At 41.0% G+C, this 17,800-nt stretch overlaps 1 protein-coding gene across 11 annotated transcripts in view; it reads left to right on the top strand.

Moving 5' to 3' along the window:
• ubr4 (ubiquitin protein ligase E3 component n-recognin 4) overlaps positions 1–17,800 on the top strand; it is a 202,386-nt gene that overhangs the window by 135,601 nt on the left and 48,985 nt on the right. For all 11 annotated transcript variants that reach the window (XM_043675847.1, XM_043675850.1, XM_043675848.1 and 8 more), the window contains 10 exons: positions 4,797–4,941; positions 5,059–5,144; positions 5,283–5,370; positions 5,785–5,978; positions 6,714–6,953; positions 8,079–8,217; positions 8,425–8,550; positions 11,194–11,322; positions 11,552–11,895; positions 17,314–17,404. In XM_043675847.1, the coding sequence (XP_043531782.1) occupies positions 4,797–4,941; positions 5,059–5,144; positions 5,283–5,370; positions 5,785–5,978; positions 6,714–6,953; positions 8,079–8,217; positions 8,425–8,550; positions 11,194–11,322; positions 11,552–11,895; positions 17,314–17,404 (1,582 nt within the window). The remainder of the gene's footprint in view (positions 1–4,796; positions 4,942–5,058; positions 5,145–5,282; positions 5,371–5,784; positions 5,979–6,713; positions 6,954–8,078; positions 8,218–8,424; positions 8,551–11,193; positions 11,323–11,551; positions 11,896–17,313; positions 17,405–17,800) is intronic.

The raw sequence follows: 17,800 nt of genomic DNA, 5'->3' as shown, positions 1-17,800 counted from the left end.
GTCAAATCCCTCAAACTCAGCACCGCCTTCCTAACCTGCAATCTTCTTCCTGACCTCTCCACCCCCACCCCACTCCGGCCTATCACCCTCACCTTGTCCTCCCTCCACCTATCGCATTTCCAGCGCCCCTCCCCCAAGTCCGTCCTCCCTACCTTTTATCTTAGCCTGCTGGACACACTTTCCTCATTCCTGAAGAAGGGCTTAGGCCCGAAACGTCGATTCTCCTGTTCCTTGGATGCTGCCTGACCTGCTGCACTTTTCCAGCAACACATTTTCAGCTTTTTCTTCCTAGATGCAAAATTACTGTTCTGAGAGAATCTGGTTTGAATTATTGGGATGCAGTTAACACCTTCCTAGTAAGACAGTTGATCTAAAGCGACTTCTGATTTATTCTGCTTCATGTCTAATCCCATATATTTAAAGGACCCTGAAGCCTGGCTTCCAATCATAAATTCCCTTTTTATGTTAACTGCATTTGTAGCCAACTCCACTGCTAAGTAGAGCTCTGTGCCCATGTGTGCACAATTCAAGTGACATTTGGTGTGATGCCACTAAAACAGGATTGTTTACTAGTATTTAAAAGTGTTGGGTGATGTGAGAGATTGCATATAAGCTTTTGCTTTGTTGCAGACCTGTTTAAGTTGATGGCATGGAGAAAACCTCCAGGTAGCTTCACATCAGAAGGGTGAATTCAAACAGGTATCAACTGGGAGAAAGCGAGCACTGCAGATGCTGGAGCTCAGAGTCAAAGAGTGTCATGCTGGACAAGCGCAGCTGGTTAGGCAGCACCTGAGGAGCAGGAAAATCGCCATTTCAGGCATACGCCCTTCATCAGGAATGAAGGTGTGGCCAAAGGAGGCTGAGAGATAAATGGGAGGAGGGAGTGGGGCTAGGGGGAAGGTAGTTGAGAATGCGATAGGTAGATGAAGTTGAGGATGAAGGTGATAGGTCGGATAGGTGGGAAGGAAGATGGACAGGTTAAGAGGGCAATTGGATCTGGGATAAGATGGGGAGAGGGGAAATGAGGAAACTGGTGAAATCCACATTGATCCCATGTGGATTTCACAAGTTTTCTCATTTTTCCTTTTCCCCACCTTATCCTGGGTCCAACCTTCTAACTCAGCACAGCCCTCTTGACCTGTCCTACCTGTCCATTTTCCTTGCCACCCTCCTCTCCAACCTATCACCTCATGCCCAACTTCATCAACTTATCATATTCTCAGCACCCCCCAACCCCCACACCCGTCCTATTTATCTCTCCGCCCCCTTGGGCCTCACCTGATGAAGAGTTATGCTCGAAACGTCAATTCTCCTATTCCTTGATGCTGCCGAACTGGCTGTGCTTTTCCAGCACCACACTCTTCGAGTCAAACGGGTAACAGTTCAGGTGCAGTTATAGTTTAGCAAACTTTGCTGTAACCAGCAACTTATGAAGCAGAACTCTTGATAAACTGGCGAGAATTATGTACCTGAAATACTGGAATTTTACAGCATCATAGCAATTTCTGCAATTCCAAGTAGTCAGTTGAAGGTGTAAGTCCGAAGACTGTCTACTGACAAGTTTTATTTAAGGCAAAACTACATTATTATTTGTGATTTGTGCTGTAAATGAAGTATAAAGTGAAGTGAATACCCTTTGCATTACATCTCTAATACCTAGTGTGTGTTTTTTACATCAATCAAAAAGTCCATATAATCAATTTGTACGCTCCTCCTATACATGTCAATTAATAAAACGTTTATCTTGCATTGCACAATGAGGTCAACCTCATTTTAGAACAATGCAAAGTATCATGATGTCTGCATTGTATCTTCATTGTTAAAATGGACATTTGTGTAACCATGACTTTTTCCTCCCTTTAATAGTTGCATAATGCCACAGGCCCAACTACACATGTGCAGGTGGATTGTAGTGGCATTTTTAATGGTGATGCTCCTTTCCTACCTTTTGGAACACACATTCCTTTTTAATGTATGTTTTGTACAATGCCAAACTTCGATAAAACCTCCTGACAGAAAATAATCTATATGTCATAAAGATGCTTGGTAGTTCTTCTTTGTGTTATCAGGAGCACATTACTGGATCTGCTTTAAGCTAAATGCAATCTACTTTTCAACAAGTGGCTGTAACTGGGAAGTACTAGACTCTCGCTGCATCATTCAATCCATAAAAACATTCTTTATCATCTGCTTCTTGAAGTGATATTAAAAACTGTTTCCTTTTGTAACTTCACATTCTGCAAAAATGTAACTTTTATGTAGATTGACTTACATTCCCAGACATATGTTTGAAAAGAACTAAACTCCTCTTCAAGGTCATTTTCCTGCAGCAGGGGAATTCATTCTCCAGCATCTCGATGACCAAACTTATCTTTGAAGCCCTGAGCCACTCACCTTGTTTAGCCTTCAACGTCCCATTGGGAGCACCTTCTCAGCATATAGCATCTGTATGATAAGGAAGACTGGCTGTCCCCTGTTTAGTTCCTCAGTGTAATCATCTTGTGTCGATTTATCTGCTGACTTGTTTGTTGCCATTATAATAGTGCGGTCAGGGGCTTCAGCTTCTTATGGTAATTTGCAGCCCGTTCCATGCTCAGGGTTTGTGTTAGGCTACATCCATCCCTTGCCCTCCTATCTCCTTATGGACTACTGCTAGCAGATCATAGAGTCATAGAGATGTATGGCAGCAAAACAGACCTTTTGGTCCAACTCGCCCATACCGACCAGTTATCCTAAATTAATCTAGTCTCATTTCCCCGCACTTGGCCCATATCCCTATAAACCCTTCCTATTCATATTCCCATCCAGAGGCCTTTTAAATGTTGCAATTGTACTAGCCTCCATCACTTCCTCTGGCAGCTCAATCCATGCATGCATCACCCTGTGTGTGAAAAAGTTGCCCCTTGTGTCCCTTTTAAATCTTTTCCCCCTCACCCTAAACCTATGCCTACTATTTCTTGACTGTTCCCACCCCAGGGAAATGACTGTGTCTATTTATCCTATCCATGCCCCTCATGATTTTACAAACCTCTGAGGTCACCCCTCAGCTTCTGATGCTCCAGGGAAAACAGCCCCAGCCCATTCAGCCTCTTCCTATAGCTCAAGCCCTCTAACCCTGGTAACTTTCTTGTAAATCTTTTCTGAATCCTTTCCAGTGTCACAACATCTGTCCTATTCCAAAAGTGGCCTAACCAATGTCGCAACATGACCTCCCAATTCCTATACTTAGTGCTCTAACCAATAAAGGAAAGCATACCAAACACCACCTTCACTAGCCTATCTATCTGTGACTCCACTTTCAAGGAACTATGAACTTGCACTCTGAGGTTTCTTTATTCAGCAACACTCCCTAGGATCTTACCATTAAGTGTATAAGTCCTGCCCTGATTTCACCACCTGCGATCTGATTTCCTTTTGCAAGGTCATGATTTTTTCTCTGTATGTACTTCCAGAAAATCTCCTTCTTAGTCCAATCTGTAGGCTTGCCTTAACTGCTTTCTCTCAGTTCCTATCCTCTGAAATCTGAGGCATTTTTTCTCTGGGATATTCCAACATTGTCAAAACAGAAATATTAGACTTTATTTGTCTTCTAATGAGCTGCAGAAGTCTAACCAAACGCTTGGTTTGAAGCTTAAAAAGCTAAACTCTTCTTGAGTTAACTTGTTCCCATAATTTTTAAAATTAGATTAGATTAGATTACTTACAGTGTGGAAACAGGCCCTTCGGCCCAACAAGTCCACACCAACCCTCCGAAGAGCAACCCACACAGACTTATTCCCCTACATTTACCCCTTCACCTAATACTGTGGGCAATTTAGCGTGACCAATTCACCTAACCTGCACATTTTTGGACTGTGGGAGGAAACCGGAGCACTGTTCCAAGAACTTTTGTCTCTAGGAGAAACTATATTTGCATCTGACTTCAATCAGGTCTTTGTGAACTGAACTCAATGGCATTTGAAAAGATTTATTTAAAAACTTTCTCAAATTCAATTCTGCCAATCTACTGAGCTGTAGGCATAAACCCCCACAATATAAACAAACTACTATTAATAATGTCAGATACCTTGTAATTACTGTCTGACACACACTGCTTTAAAATCATGATTTCACATGGACCTATATGCTGTGAAGTATGGTAGTTTTAAATTGACTACTACCGTTGAGAATTGGAGGAGGCATGACTGCAGACATTTGATCTGATTTGTTGATTCTGGGATTACTGAGCTGTGTTGATGACATGCAGTTTCTGCTGTTTGGCAAGTATGTCATCCTACCTTAGACCCAAACAATATAGATGCAAGTATTTTGTGAATGAGAAAAAACAAGGAACTGTAAGGAATGAGAAATTTAGGGGAAGTCTAGAAATCATTGAATGATAATGGACTATCTTTACCTTACGGTCAGGATACAAGAAAGAGGAACGTTAAGTTGCATCTATACAGCCCTCTTGTTAGATTCTCTTCGGCCTGAAAAGTGATTCCAGAAAACCGGGTTGGGCTGCTGCTCTGCTGCAGTAAGCCCTCAGTAGTGGAGGTCCAAGATGGATGTAGTATAGAACAGAGGGATTGAAGGGAATTGGTGTTTATGTAATCACAAGTCAGACTCTGATCTGTTTGGTGTGGGTGGAGGTGGCTGTGGGAGAGGATCTTTGAGGATGAGGAGGAATGGAGGAATTTGAAGTGGGAGAGTGGTGATATCAGCTATGCCATGGAACCAGCCTGCCTTGCAGTGATGTTTCTTCTTTGGTGTTTTTGCTTCTACTAATCGCAGATCTTTTTATTTGGTTCAATTAGGAGTTCTGGCAAATCGCAGCAGGAACTGCTACTCGACTTGATGTGGTCAATTTGGCCAGAGCTCCCAGCTTATGGACGCAAAGCTGCACAGTTTGTGGATCTTCTGGGGTACTTCTCTCTCAAGACTCCACAGACTGAAAAAAAGGTAAAAAGGAACTGGCAATGGGCCAATGTCTGCTACTTAACAAGATCAATCCTTGTAGGGAATTTCACAGCTCTATATATTCCTAAATTATTCATGCTGAATTTATTCTTGTCCTAGCTGAAAGAATACTCTCACAAGGCAGTGGAGATTCTTCGTACTCAAAACCATATTCTCACCAACCACCCCAACTCCAACATTTATAAGTGAGCAATATATTTATTTAAATGTCTGTTAAGTGAATAAATTATATGTAAACCAAGAATTGTTGAAAGAAGTGCTGTTGCTATGATACTTGCAGAATTAATAATGTTCTGATATTTTCTCTTTTCACTTTGATACAGTATGCTATCTGGTCTCGTTGAGTTTGATGGCTACTACCTCGAGAGTGATCCCTGTCTTGTCTGTAATAACCCTGAGGTGCCATTCACTGTAAGTATGAAAGTATACTTGGCTGCATGTCTGGTACTGCAGTAAGATCAACCAATTAAAGCTATTTTCCTCTGGAAAGTTGTTTTCTTGAATGTATAAAGATTTGTGTTCATTTTGTGTCTGTGTCGTCATCATCAGTCCCCTTCATGAATATTATTGGTTAGAAATCAATTTGGTTATCTTTAGCATGTGGTTTGAAAATATATGACCGCTTTCTGCTTGTGTTTTGGTTTGTCATAACCAAACCATCTTGTCAAACCAGAAATCTGTCACTCCCCCGATGACTGAGTGATACATAATGTGAACTCCCAAAGGAACGAATAAACTTTGCACTGGACTATTGGTTCTACGTTAGTTTTCTGTTGTATTTCATCCACATAAATATTTTGGTAATTTTAAGTAATCTCTCTTCAGAATATTAAGCTTTCATCAATAAAAGTAGACACACGCTACACGACTACACAGCAAGTGGTGAAACTAATTGGCAGTCACACCATCAGCAAAGTGACTGTGAAGATTGGAGATCTAAAACGCACTAAGATGGTTCGCACAATTAACCTGTATTACAACAACAGAACCGTGCAGGCTATTGTAGAACTGAAAAACAAGTGAGTGTCTGGCTATAATAATTACAAGCTTGTAAATGATGGATGAATGTTTTATATTAATTTTTCCAAAATGAAGGTGTAAATTCTGGCTATCTGTAAGCAATCTGTGCAAATTGAGTGAATTATTGTCTGCATATGCCCTATTAATAAATATCATACTGTCACCCTTTTGTGCTCATTGGACCATGCTTTTACCTGAATGTTAGCCTTGATTTACTGCTAACATTCTTATGAGATGGGAAGTTGGGTTTCAGGCAACGTCAGAGGTGCCTTTGTTCAGATGGCATGTTAATTTGTCTGCCCTCTCAGGTGGACATGGATGATCTCATTCATTACACAAAGAAGATCAGGGAGATGCACTTTCTCCTGACAATGTTACAAAGGTGATTTCTAGTCACGTATTTCTCTGTTGTTTGTAGACCTTGTTGCCAAATTAGTCTCAGCGTTTCCTCAGTAATGTACACTTCAGAGATAAATAATTGATGGCAAATTGTCTTGGGACATCCTGAGGACAGTAAAGGCCATACAAACTATAGATTCTTTCTTGAATGGAAACCATTGCCCAATGTCAGTGTCTTTTTGCTTGCATGGTCTTGCTTGATTTTATTGTATTCAACATCAATAGTATAATTCTAAATCAGTTCAGGCGTGATTTAAATTTTACAGTTTGACTGAATTCTAACTTCAGTTCTATGGTACTGTTTGCCTCACCAACCATGTGCCTTCTTTCTTTAGGCCAGCTCGTTGGCACAAAGCTAAAAAGGTTCAGCTAACACCAGGTCAGACTGAAGTGAAGATTGATCTCCCACTCCCCATTGTAGCATCCAACCTCATGATTGAGTTTGCTGACTTCTATGAGAATTACCAGGCATCAACTGAGACCTTGCAGTGTCCACGCTGCAGTGCATCCGTTCCTGCCAATCCAGGTGTTTGTGGTAACTGTGGGGAGAATGTATACCAGTGCCACAAATGCAGGTGAGTGGACTTATAGATAACTGGCAATAGATAAAATTAACATAAAGCAATAACAATATTAACATGTCAGACAATGCCTCTGTATTGATAAGGTTTGGATGACACTTTGCTGATTGTCAATTATAGATCTGTGACACATAACTTCTCTGGTAGCATTCTGAATTCTGTTTTCATAATATAGCTGCTTTCACCCTATAGTTATTAAAAGTTGGAATAAAATTGAATATTTGAAATTTTAAAAAATTGTCTAAAATTAAATGGTTTTAAATGCTCTCTACTTGTCAGTTGACTGATTTGATGAATACTAAGACTGATCTACCCCAATTGACTTGACCAACATTATTTTGCATAGTCAGGGTTGTCGAATTATATACTAGTGGACAGCACCACCAAGGTAGAGTTTGTGATCACATTTGCATGGCATTGACAGGTTGTCTTGTTCAGTTGCAACAGTACAAATTGACTATGTGCAGATTGCTGTGTATTGGTGGTGGAGGAAGTGAATTTTTAAGTAGATTGGTGGTGCGATGATAGAGTGTTTCATCTTGCATAATGCCAAACCTCTTGAATGTCACTGGGGAGACACTGATCCACATGTGTCTGTTGTAGGTGATGGGCAAACTTTGTGGAGATAGGGGCTGAGTTACCTACTTCCAAATTTTCAGCCTCTAATTTGCTCTTGTAGCCACAGCATTCTCATGTAGGTGATCCAGTTCAAATTCTAACGAATGATAATTCTGAGGATGTTTATAGATTGTGTGGTGGTCATGCCAGTGAATGTCAAGGGAGATGGTTAGATTTTCTGTTTCTAATAATCATTGCCTTGCACTTGTTTTGGGTAAGCATGGACAAGTTGGACTGAGGGGTCTGTTTCCGTGCTGTACATCTCTATGCCTCTATGAATGCCTGTTTATCGGGAGCCTATAGTTAACCTTTGGCTGCACAGTTTGTAAGTTCCGGCTATCTATTTTTGACCAGTAACTTGATTTGACTCAGGTCTGTTTCTGTCCTGTATGACTCCAAGTACTTCATTGAAAAACTTGATTCTGTCATGGGTAATCTCTGAGGTAAATGTCATGAAATAAAAATGATCATTGAGAGTAATTCAACTGCTGTCTTTCCTAGGTCTATTAACTATGATGAGAAAGATCCATTCCTTTGCAATGCCTGTGGATTCTGCAAGTATGCACGGTTTGATTTCATGCTGTACGCCAAACCATGCTGTGCAGTGGATCCAATTGAAAATGAGGAGGACAGAAAGAAGGTGAGATCACCTGGAGAAATATTCTGACTCAGTTTTAGACTTAACCAGGATTTCACTCCCCTTTTGCTTTCTTGGACTAAGTTTGGGGAATGTCTGGTTGAGAACTCATTGGATTACAGCCCCTTTGATATATTTTGTCTTTCTGCCTTTTAAATCAAATTGCTATAATTTTACTAATTTATTTCTGTTTTGGTTTTGGTCTTGCAGGCAGTAACAAACATAAACACTCTGTTGGATAAAGCTGACCGTGTTTATCATCAGCTGATGGGACACAGGCCACAGCTTGAAACTTTGTTGGTGAAAGTTAGTGAGGCAGCTCCTGAGAAGCCACAGGTAAAGGGACATGTTTCACTGGTTGGAAGATATTCAGCAGGGCAGTCTGTCCATATTAGTTATGTACAGAATCTCACTAGAAAATTTACCGAAACAATAATAGAACCAGACACAAGAAGACTGGTGACTAAAATTATTGGGTGCCATTTCCGTCCAGTGGGATGTCACCACCAGACACACATTCCCCACTCCTCCCTTTGTAGCCTTCCCCAGTGGTTTCTCCGGGAAACCCTGATACACTTCTCCTTCACTCCCAAAACCTCCCCAGTACTCCACACCACCTTGCCCTGTAATCTCAGGTGTAACACCTATCCTTTTATTTCCTGCACTTCACTCAATCTAGTGTACTGCACTCGCTCATAACGTGGTCTCCTCTACATTAGGGAAATGAAGCAAAGAGACTGGGTGACCGCTTTGCAGAAGGGCGGTGCGGTGGCTCAGAGGTTAGCACTGCTGCCTCACAGCGCCAGGGTCTTGGATTCGATTCCAGCCTCAGGTGACTGTCTGTGTGGAGTTTGGACATTCTCCCCGTGACTGCGTGGGTTTCCTCCAGGTGCTCTGGTTTCCTCCCACAGTCCAAAGATTTGCAGGTTTGGTAAATTGCCATGTTAAATTGCCCATAGTGTTCAGGGAAGTGTAGGTTAGGTGTAAATGTAGACTAGTTGGGGAGCGGGTCTGGGTGGGTTACTCTTCAGAGGGTCAGTGTGGACTTGTTGGGCCAAGTGGCCAATTTCCACACTCGGGATTCCAAGTATTGTAACACCTAAGTATAATAATCTACATTCATTTCATGAAAATAAGAGCTTCCAGTTCCCTGTCACTTAAGCACACCACTCTGTTCCCTGCCCAACATCTGTCTCAGGTTTGCTGCATTGCTCCAGTGAAGCTCAGTGCAACCTGGAAGAACAGCACCTCATTTCCTACTTGGGAACTCTGCGGCCTTCTGAAGTCCAGGGTTTGAGCACATTCCCTCCAAGTCTTACCCCATCCCCACATACCAGGCCATGTATTCCAATGGGCTGCTATCACAGACAAGTCATTGTCAGCTATTAATAGTCCCCATTAGCAGCTATTCATTCTCAGGCTGACTCTTACTCAATCCTTTGTCTGCCCAACTGTTTTTCTCTTTCTTTGGACACCGTGACCAGCTATCATTTACTCCTCCCCATCTTCTGTATGTAGCTAAAATCAGTTTTGAAGACGGGTCGGTCACTGGACCCAAAATGTTAATTCTGCTTTCTCTGTGCTAATGCTACCATCCTGCTGAGTAGATGTAGACATAGAACAGTACAGGCCCTTTGGCCCTTGATGTTGTGCCAACCTTTTATCTTACTCTAAGATCAAAGTATTTCTAGCAAATTCTGTTTTTATTGTTGATGACTAAAAACTGCATTGAATAGGTGGGTCTGGAAATGACTTTTGAAGATTGTGTAGGAGGTAAAAGAGATTTAGGTAGGGAATGAAGGAATCCCAAATGTTAAAGTAAATCTCTAGAAATACAACCTAAGCGAACAATTTCTGTAATGACTTGCAGATACTGTGTCTGGCATGCATTTAAGAAGGGATGATTTCTTTACCCATTCAGTTCTGTACATTAGCAACAAAGTCTTTCACTGGGGACTGGCTTCACTCAGGTTCTGAAGAACATTTGCCAGTCTATTATCAATCTGCTTTGTTCAGTTTATGCTTGCATTCAGTATCGAAGGAGGCCAATTGCCCATTATTACTATTACTCTTATTAGTCTGAATCAATGTTCTTACCAAATATCCTGCAAAATATTCCTTTTTAAGATCATATCTAGTTCACTTTTGAAAGTTAATATTGAATTGGTTACCACTACTTTTTCAGCTAGTGAATTCCAGATTTCACCAGCTCACTGTGTAACAGAAAATTTTCCTTTTTATACTTAGGACTTCTTGTCAGTTGCCTTAAACTTGTGTTCCCTGGTTACTGAACATCTTACCAGTTGAAAACATTTCTCCCCCTCTATTCTAACAATTTCCAATATTGTATTGAGCATTTCTTTTGTATTTCCCTTGAACCTACTATACTTCAAGTAGAACCATTCCAGATTCTACAGACTCTTCATATAACTGACATCCCTCATTCCAGGCATCATTGTAGTAAATCTCAACTGCACCCTCTTCAAAGCTTTGGCCCCTTTCCCAAAATATGGTGCTCAGAGTTGGCTACAATCCTCACTGGGACAAACCAGTGATTCAGTGTATAGTGTTTTTGCTTTTGTACTTTATACAGTTTATAAAGATAGAACTAAGGGGGTCAATTTAAAAATGAGATTTTGTGTTTAAAACTGAGATGCCTTTTTTCCCCAGTTGATCCTTAGTTTATGGAATTCTCTTCCTAAAAAAACCGTGGAGGCTTGGCCATTGAGTTAGGTATATCTTTGATAACCAAGACACTCGACTGAAGATTTTGGGAGCAAACAGGAGATTAGAGTTAAGAGCACAGCCGGGATGTCCATGAATGTTTTGAAAGACGCAACAGATGTGAAGTACTGAATGGCTGACTGAATGGTTCGATGTTCTAAACATCCTATCTGTTCTTTTAACAGCTGTGGAAATGAGTTGCATTTTATATATCAAGAAATTGGTCTTAATCATTTATTCTTTCTTATTTCCCAGGATGATTCCAGTGGCGTTGCTGGAATCAGCACAACAGCAGCAAGTGTGAATCGCTACATCCAGCAACTGGCTCAGGAATATTGTGGAGATTGTAAGACATCCTTCGACGAGTTGTCCAAAATCATTCAGGTAGAAAAATTCAAATAAATACAAAGTTTGTCTCCAACATACACAAGATTTAATAATAATGTAATTCAAAGCAGTAAACAGTAAAGCAGGTAGCTGTAAAATTAAATATGCTGCATTGTGATGATTAATTGTCTTGGATTTAAAAGTGTGCATAACTTTTAATGAACATTTAATGTAGGGTTCATCAAGTTGTATGACCAGCAGTTTCGATATCATGGTTGTTTTGCAGAAAGTTCTGGCTTCACGGAAGGAGCTGCTGGAATATGATCTTCATCAACGAGAAGCAGCAACAAAGTCATCACGATCATCAACTCAGCCTACATTCACAGCCAGTCAGTATCGAGCTCTGTCTGTCCTTGGCTGTGGCCACACCTCTTCAACAAAATGTTATGGCTGTGCCTCAGCTGTTACTGAGCATTGTATTACATTGCTTCGTGCCCTCGCTACCAACAGCACTATACGGCAGATTCTGGTTTCTCAGGGACTTATCCGAGAGCTGTTTGATTATAATCTGCGGCGTGGTACTGCTTCAATGAGAGAGGAAGTCAGACAACTGATGTGCTTGTTAACGAGGTATGTCTGGAGATTGAGCTCCTTGTCTGATGTTAGAGGGCAACGGTCGGTTTAAAGATCAATAGTTTGTTTTCCATCAGGGACTGGGCTGCATTGGCAGGAATATTTGGCAGTTGGTTCTGAAAATGTCATTTCAGAACATAGAGTTTAGTGTTGCACCCTAATATTCACCTAAAATAGGATGAATTTTCTTTTCTTCCTCTGTCTCTATTCTCATTTCTTCACTTCTTTGCTTCATTGTTGGGATTTGATCCCAGTCCCTAGCAGTTGAAGCAAGGTTACCATTGGATCAGAAAACTGGAGTTATTGAAGAGTAATTCTGATTTAAGATGTTGTGATGTCAACATTTCTCTTTTAAACGGATCCTTCGCAACTGTTCTTAAAATGCTAAATTTAAAAGTATGTTTCGGGAAAGCTACAGACATCATGTGCTCTCAGAAACAGTAATGTCCAATTCTGTGCTCAACACATGCCAACTGCATTGAACACTGTGTACCAATATTAGAAGATGGTAAGCTGACCTCATGCAAGAGCTGGAGACAGGCAGAAGGTGACTGTACCTATTGATATGGTGCTTGGCATTTGTGACTAGTCATCTCTAGTCAGGTCGTCAAAGCTTTGTCACCAGCTTTCATTTTGTACCTGAGGAGTATCTTTGAAATTGAGTGTTAGGACGTTCTTTTAAAATGAGTTGGGGAAAAAAACATGGTCCGTCTCCCAAGTAGTGCATGCCCTGTTGTTTAAAGATGCTATTATTTCTTTTTAAAAATGAACTTGACCCTTTTACATTCCATCTGTGATATGTGTGAGGTGTGTGTCTGCACCCTGTAGAGGGTGACAAACCAACTGTGCATGTTTCCTGAATTTTGTTTAAAGTTGCTACAATACCCACTCGAGGCATGCACTTAGTCAATCAGCTATCGGTTTCAAGGTCCCTCATTCAGATCTCAGCCAGAAGAAGTGGACTTTTAAAATAGAAAAAGTTTTATCAGTCAATCCAGAAGCTCAAGAGCAGCTTCAGATAATCTGTGGCTCTTTGAAATCATTGGTGCACTTTCTTCAAACATTTAATTTTATCTGACCATGCAGTTTTTCACTTGGATTAATTACACCCTATATGTGTTTGTCTGCAAGAAATACTTACATTTTGTAATGATAAAGGAATTGTCAATAAGTGATTGCTGGGCCCCTTACTGAGAGATTTGTTTCATTGATAGTCATAGGTGAGGTGCCACAAGATTGGAGGTTGACTAACATGGTGCCACTATTTAAGAAAGGTGGTAAGGAAAAGCCAGAGAACAATAGACCTATGAGCCTGACATTAGTGGTAGGCAAGTTATTAGAGGGGCTTCTGAGGGACAGGATTCAAATGTATTTGGAAAGGCAAGGACTGATTAGGGACAGTCAACATGGCTTTGTGCGTGGGAAATAGTGTCTCACTAAATTGATTGAGATTTTTGAAGAAGTAACAAGAAGGATTGATGAGGGAAGAGCGATGGACGTGATCTGTATGGTGTTCGACAAGGTTCCTCGTGGTAGACTGGTTAGCAAGATTAGATCACATGGAATACAGGGAGAACTAGCTATTTGGATACAGAACAGGCTTAAAGGTAGATGACAGGGCATGGTGGTGGAGGGTTGCTTTTCAGACTGAGGCCTGTGACCAGTCGTGTGCCACAATGATCAGTGGCGGATCCACTACTTTTTGTCATTTATATAAATGATTTGGATGTGAACATAGGAGTTTGCAGATGACACCAAAATTGGAGGGGTAGTGGACAGCAAAGAAGGTTACCTCACATTACAACGGGATCTTGATCAGGTGGGCCAATGGACTGAGAAGTGGCAGATGGAGTTTAATTTAGATAAATGTGAGATGCTGCATTTGGAAAGAGAAATCAGAGCAGGACTTAATGGTAAGGTCCTAGGAAGTGTTGCTGAACAAGGAGGCCTTTGAGTGCAGCTTCATAGTTCCTTGAAAGTAGAGTTACAGGGAGATAAAATAGTGAAGGTGGTGTTTGGTATGCTTTCCTTTATTGGTCTGAGCATTGACCTAGGAGTTGGGAGGTCATGTTGCGTCTGTACAAAAGGCCCCTTTTGTAATATTGTGTGCAAATCTGGTCTCCCTCCTATCGGAAAGTTGTTAAACTTGAAAGGGTTCAGAAAAGATTATGAAGGGATGTTGCCAAGGTTGGAGGATTTGAGTGAAAGGGAGATACTCAATAGACTGGGCTGTTTTCCTTGGAACATCAGAAGCTGAGGGGTGACATTATAGAGGTTTATAAAAGCAACTGAGACACGTATAGGCTAAATAGATAAGGTATTTTCCCTGCGTGGAGGGAGTCCAGAACTGGAGGTGAGAGCAAAAATATTTAACAGAGAGTTAAGGGGCAACTTTTTCATGCTGAGGGTGGTACATGTATGGATTGAGCTGCCAGAGGAAGTGGTGGAAGCTGGTACAATTGCAACATTTAGAGGGTTATGGGCCAGGTGCTAACAAATGGGACTAGATTAATTTAAGATATCTGATTGGCATGGACAAGTTGGACCGAAGAGTCTGTTTTCATGTTGTACATCTCTGTGACTCTATTTCACTAGACAGTTTTACTTTTATAACATTTCTAGTGAAAAATTGAGTAGAGTATACAAAACATGGAAAATAGGAGTAGGCTATTCGTTTGGCATTCCGAACCTTTTTCACCATTCAATCTGTTGATAATCCAACTTTGTACCCTGTTCCCACTTCCACCCCATATCTTTTGATCGGTTTAGAGCCACATCTAACTCCTCCTTGAAAATATTCCATGCTTTGGTCTTGACCGCTTTCTTTGGCGAGCCTGTGGAATTCTGTCACTTTCTAGTTGAAGAAATTTCCTCATCATCTCAGTCCTCAGTGGGCCTATCCTGTATCCTTAAACTGTGACCCCGGATTCTGGACTCCCCAGTCATCAGGAACATCCTGCCTGCGTTTACCCTGTCTAGTCCTTTTAGAATTAAGTAGGTTTTTGTGAGATTCCCTCATTCTTGTAGTTTCCAGTGAGCATAGACCTACCCAATCCAGTCTCTGTTTATGAATAAATGCCAGAAATCAGTTTGGTAAACCTTTGTTGCATTCCCTTCATAGCCAGAACTTACTTCCTTGGGTAAGGAGACCAAAATTGTATATGATACTCTGTGTGGCCTCATCTAGGTCCTGTGGATTTGCACCAAGGCATCCCCGCTCCTGTACTTGAATCCTGTCACTATGAAGGCCAGCATACTGTTTGTTATCTCCATCACCACCTGCTGCCCCAGTGCGCTTGCATTCACTGGCAAGGGCATCCAGGTCTTGTTGCACGTGCCCTTCACCCAGTCTATCACTATTCAGATAATAATTTGCTTTCCTGCTTTTGCTATCTAAGTAGACAACCTCTCATTATTCCACATTATACTTCGTCTGTCATGCATTTGCCCAATCGTTAAACTTGTCCAAATCACTTGTCCATCTCTGCATCCTCCTTACAGTTCACCCTCCCATCCAGCTTTCTGTTGTCTGCAAACCTGTGGATATTACATTTAGTTTCCCCAACTAAATTATTAACGTATATTGAGAGTAGCTGGGATGCAAGCAATAATCCCTACAGTGCCCCACTAGTCATCGTCCTCAAGTGGCTGACAATGTCCTGCTTATTTTTTAGTCTTTGGTTCCTGTCTGCCAACTAGTCCTCTATCCATGTCAATACACTATCCCCAATCCTGTGTGCTTTTAATTTTACATGCTCATTTCTTACATGAGACCCTGTTAACAGCCTTTTAAAAGTCCAAGTAAACTGCATCTACTTGCTCCCCCCATATCAACTCTACTCATTGCAATATCAAAATTCCAGTCGATTTTCCATAGAAACATAGGAGCTCGGAGCAAGTGCAGGCTATTCAGCACTTCAAGCCTGTTCTGCCATTCATTATGAGCATGGCTAAACTTCCACTCAATAGCTTGTCCCTTCTTTCCTCCCATCCTTTGATCCCTTTATTTTTAAGTGCTATATCCAACTCCTCCTTGAAATTATACCATGTTCTGGCCTTGACTACTTTCTGTAGGAGCGCATTCCACAGGCTCACCATTTTCTGGGTGAATAGATTTTTCCTCTTCTCCATCCTAATTGGTGTACCCTGTCACCTCTAACTTTGATTCCCAGTTCTGGACTCCCTCACTGTTGGAATTTCTTCCTGCATCTACTAGTCCTAATAGAGTTTTATAGGTTTCAATGAGATTCCCCACTCCATTCTGCTGAACTCCAGTGAGCACTGAAAAGGAGGAAAAGCTTAGGAATTAGGCAACCGAAAACACAGCTGCTAACTGAAAGACAATGGACATTTTGAATATATAATCAACCAACTTTGGAAAAGAGCAGAGAATAACAGCAAAGGTTGGTGCGATTAGGAACGTGGGCATTGGTTTGACTACATGAATGAAAATGTTCAAGTTGAAACATTGCTGGATCAAAAGGGATCAGAAGCCAGTGTGTGTCAGATAGTACAAGGGGGATATATAAAAGAATCTGCTGAGAGTCAGAATACATAACACAACAATTTTGGACAAGCTAACATTTCTGAATGTTGCCTAGTTAACCAAGAGAGCATTATAATGAGAATGTTCAAAGATTTACAATGGCATTGATGAAGATTTCAGCAGGTGAAAATGGATGTTATTGAAGACTGAGAGGATGTACAGTAGGAAGCTCAGCTCAGGGTTCAGTAAGAAATTAAGATTACAAGACAGTCCAACTTGGCCAGGAAGGGAGATGTACAATCTTTTTGTATACTAAATTGGAGAATGGCCAATTTTTGCATGAAGCACTTCACAGGCAATGAATTACATTTGAAGTATAATTAATGCAAACAGACTAATTCAGCTAATTTATACAAAGAAAATTCTGACAAATGACCAATTGATTAAAAAACAAAATGCTGAAAATACCCAGAAGTTCATGCAGAAATCATGGAGAGAAACCAAGTGAATGTTTCATGTCGATGAGCTCTTGTCAGAGTTCGTTGGAATTTATTATTTAGCTATTTTTCTTTTGAGCAAGTGATACATATTGGCAGCATCATCAAATTAATTCACTGCTGCTAGTTCTGTCATCCCACAGGATCTTTTAAATCCACCCTGATAAAAGCAGACCAAGCCTTATTGTGTCACCATTGAAGAATCTGATACAGCACCACTCCTTCAGTACTGCACTGAAATATTTGCCTTGATTTATGGGCCGAGGTCCTGGTGTCATGCTTGAACCCACAACCTTTTGAATGCAGCAAGAATGCTTCCAGCTGAGCCATTCTGATGCTTAATACCTTAGTTGGAATGTATTTATTTGCTTTGTTACTGTGTTGCTATGAGTGCATTTATATGATCATCATATTTTTGTTCTTAACTTCCAGGGATAATGCAGATGCAACACAACAAATGAATGACCTCATCATTGCCAAGGTTTCAACTGCACTTAAAGGGCACTGGGCCAATCCTGATCTGGTGAGTATGGTTGTAACCCTGAACTTTGCAGTGAAGGACAAAGAAACAGTGCTCGCAATTGACCTCAGCAAAATTGTTCATGCAAAACAAACTTCCACTATTCCATTATTGCTTTAATTTGGTGCTCTGTACAGAGGATCTATGGCATGCAGCAATGGACAGGCAAGCTATCAGCCAATCAGACAGAAGTTCTAAATTGGAGAATGGCCAATTTTGACGGTATTAGGCAAGAACTTTCGAAAGCTGATTGGGGGCAGATGTTCGCAGGTAAAGGGACGGCTGGAAAATGGGAAGCCTTCAGAAATGAGATTAGGAGGGTCCAGAGACAGTATATTCCTGTTAATGTGAAAGGAAAGGCTGGTAGGTATAGGGAATGCTGGATGACTAAAGAAATTG

The sequence above is a fragment of the Chiloscyllium plagiosum genome, chromosome 34 (genome assembly GCF_004010195.1).
Source record: "Chiloscyllium plagiosum isolate BGI_BamShark_2017 chromosome 34, ASM401019v2, whole genome shotgun sequence".
NCBI lineage: Eukaryota > Metazoa > Chordata > Chondrichthyes > Orectolobiformes > Hemiscylliidae > Chiloscyllium > Chiloscyllium plagiosum.
Note: the sequence above shows the minus strand (reverse complement) of the source record. Positions and strands in the feature narration are given on the sequence as shown.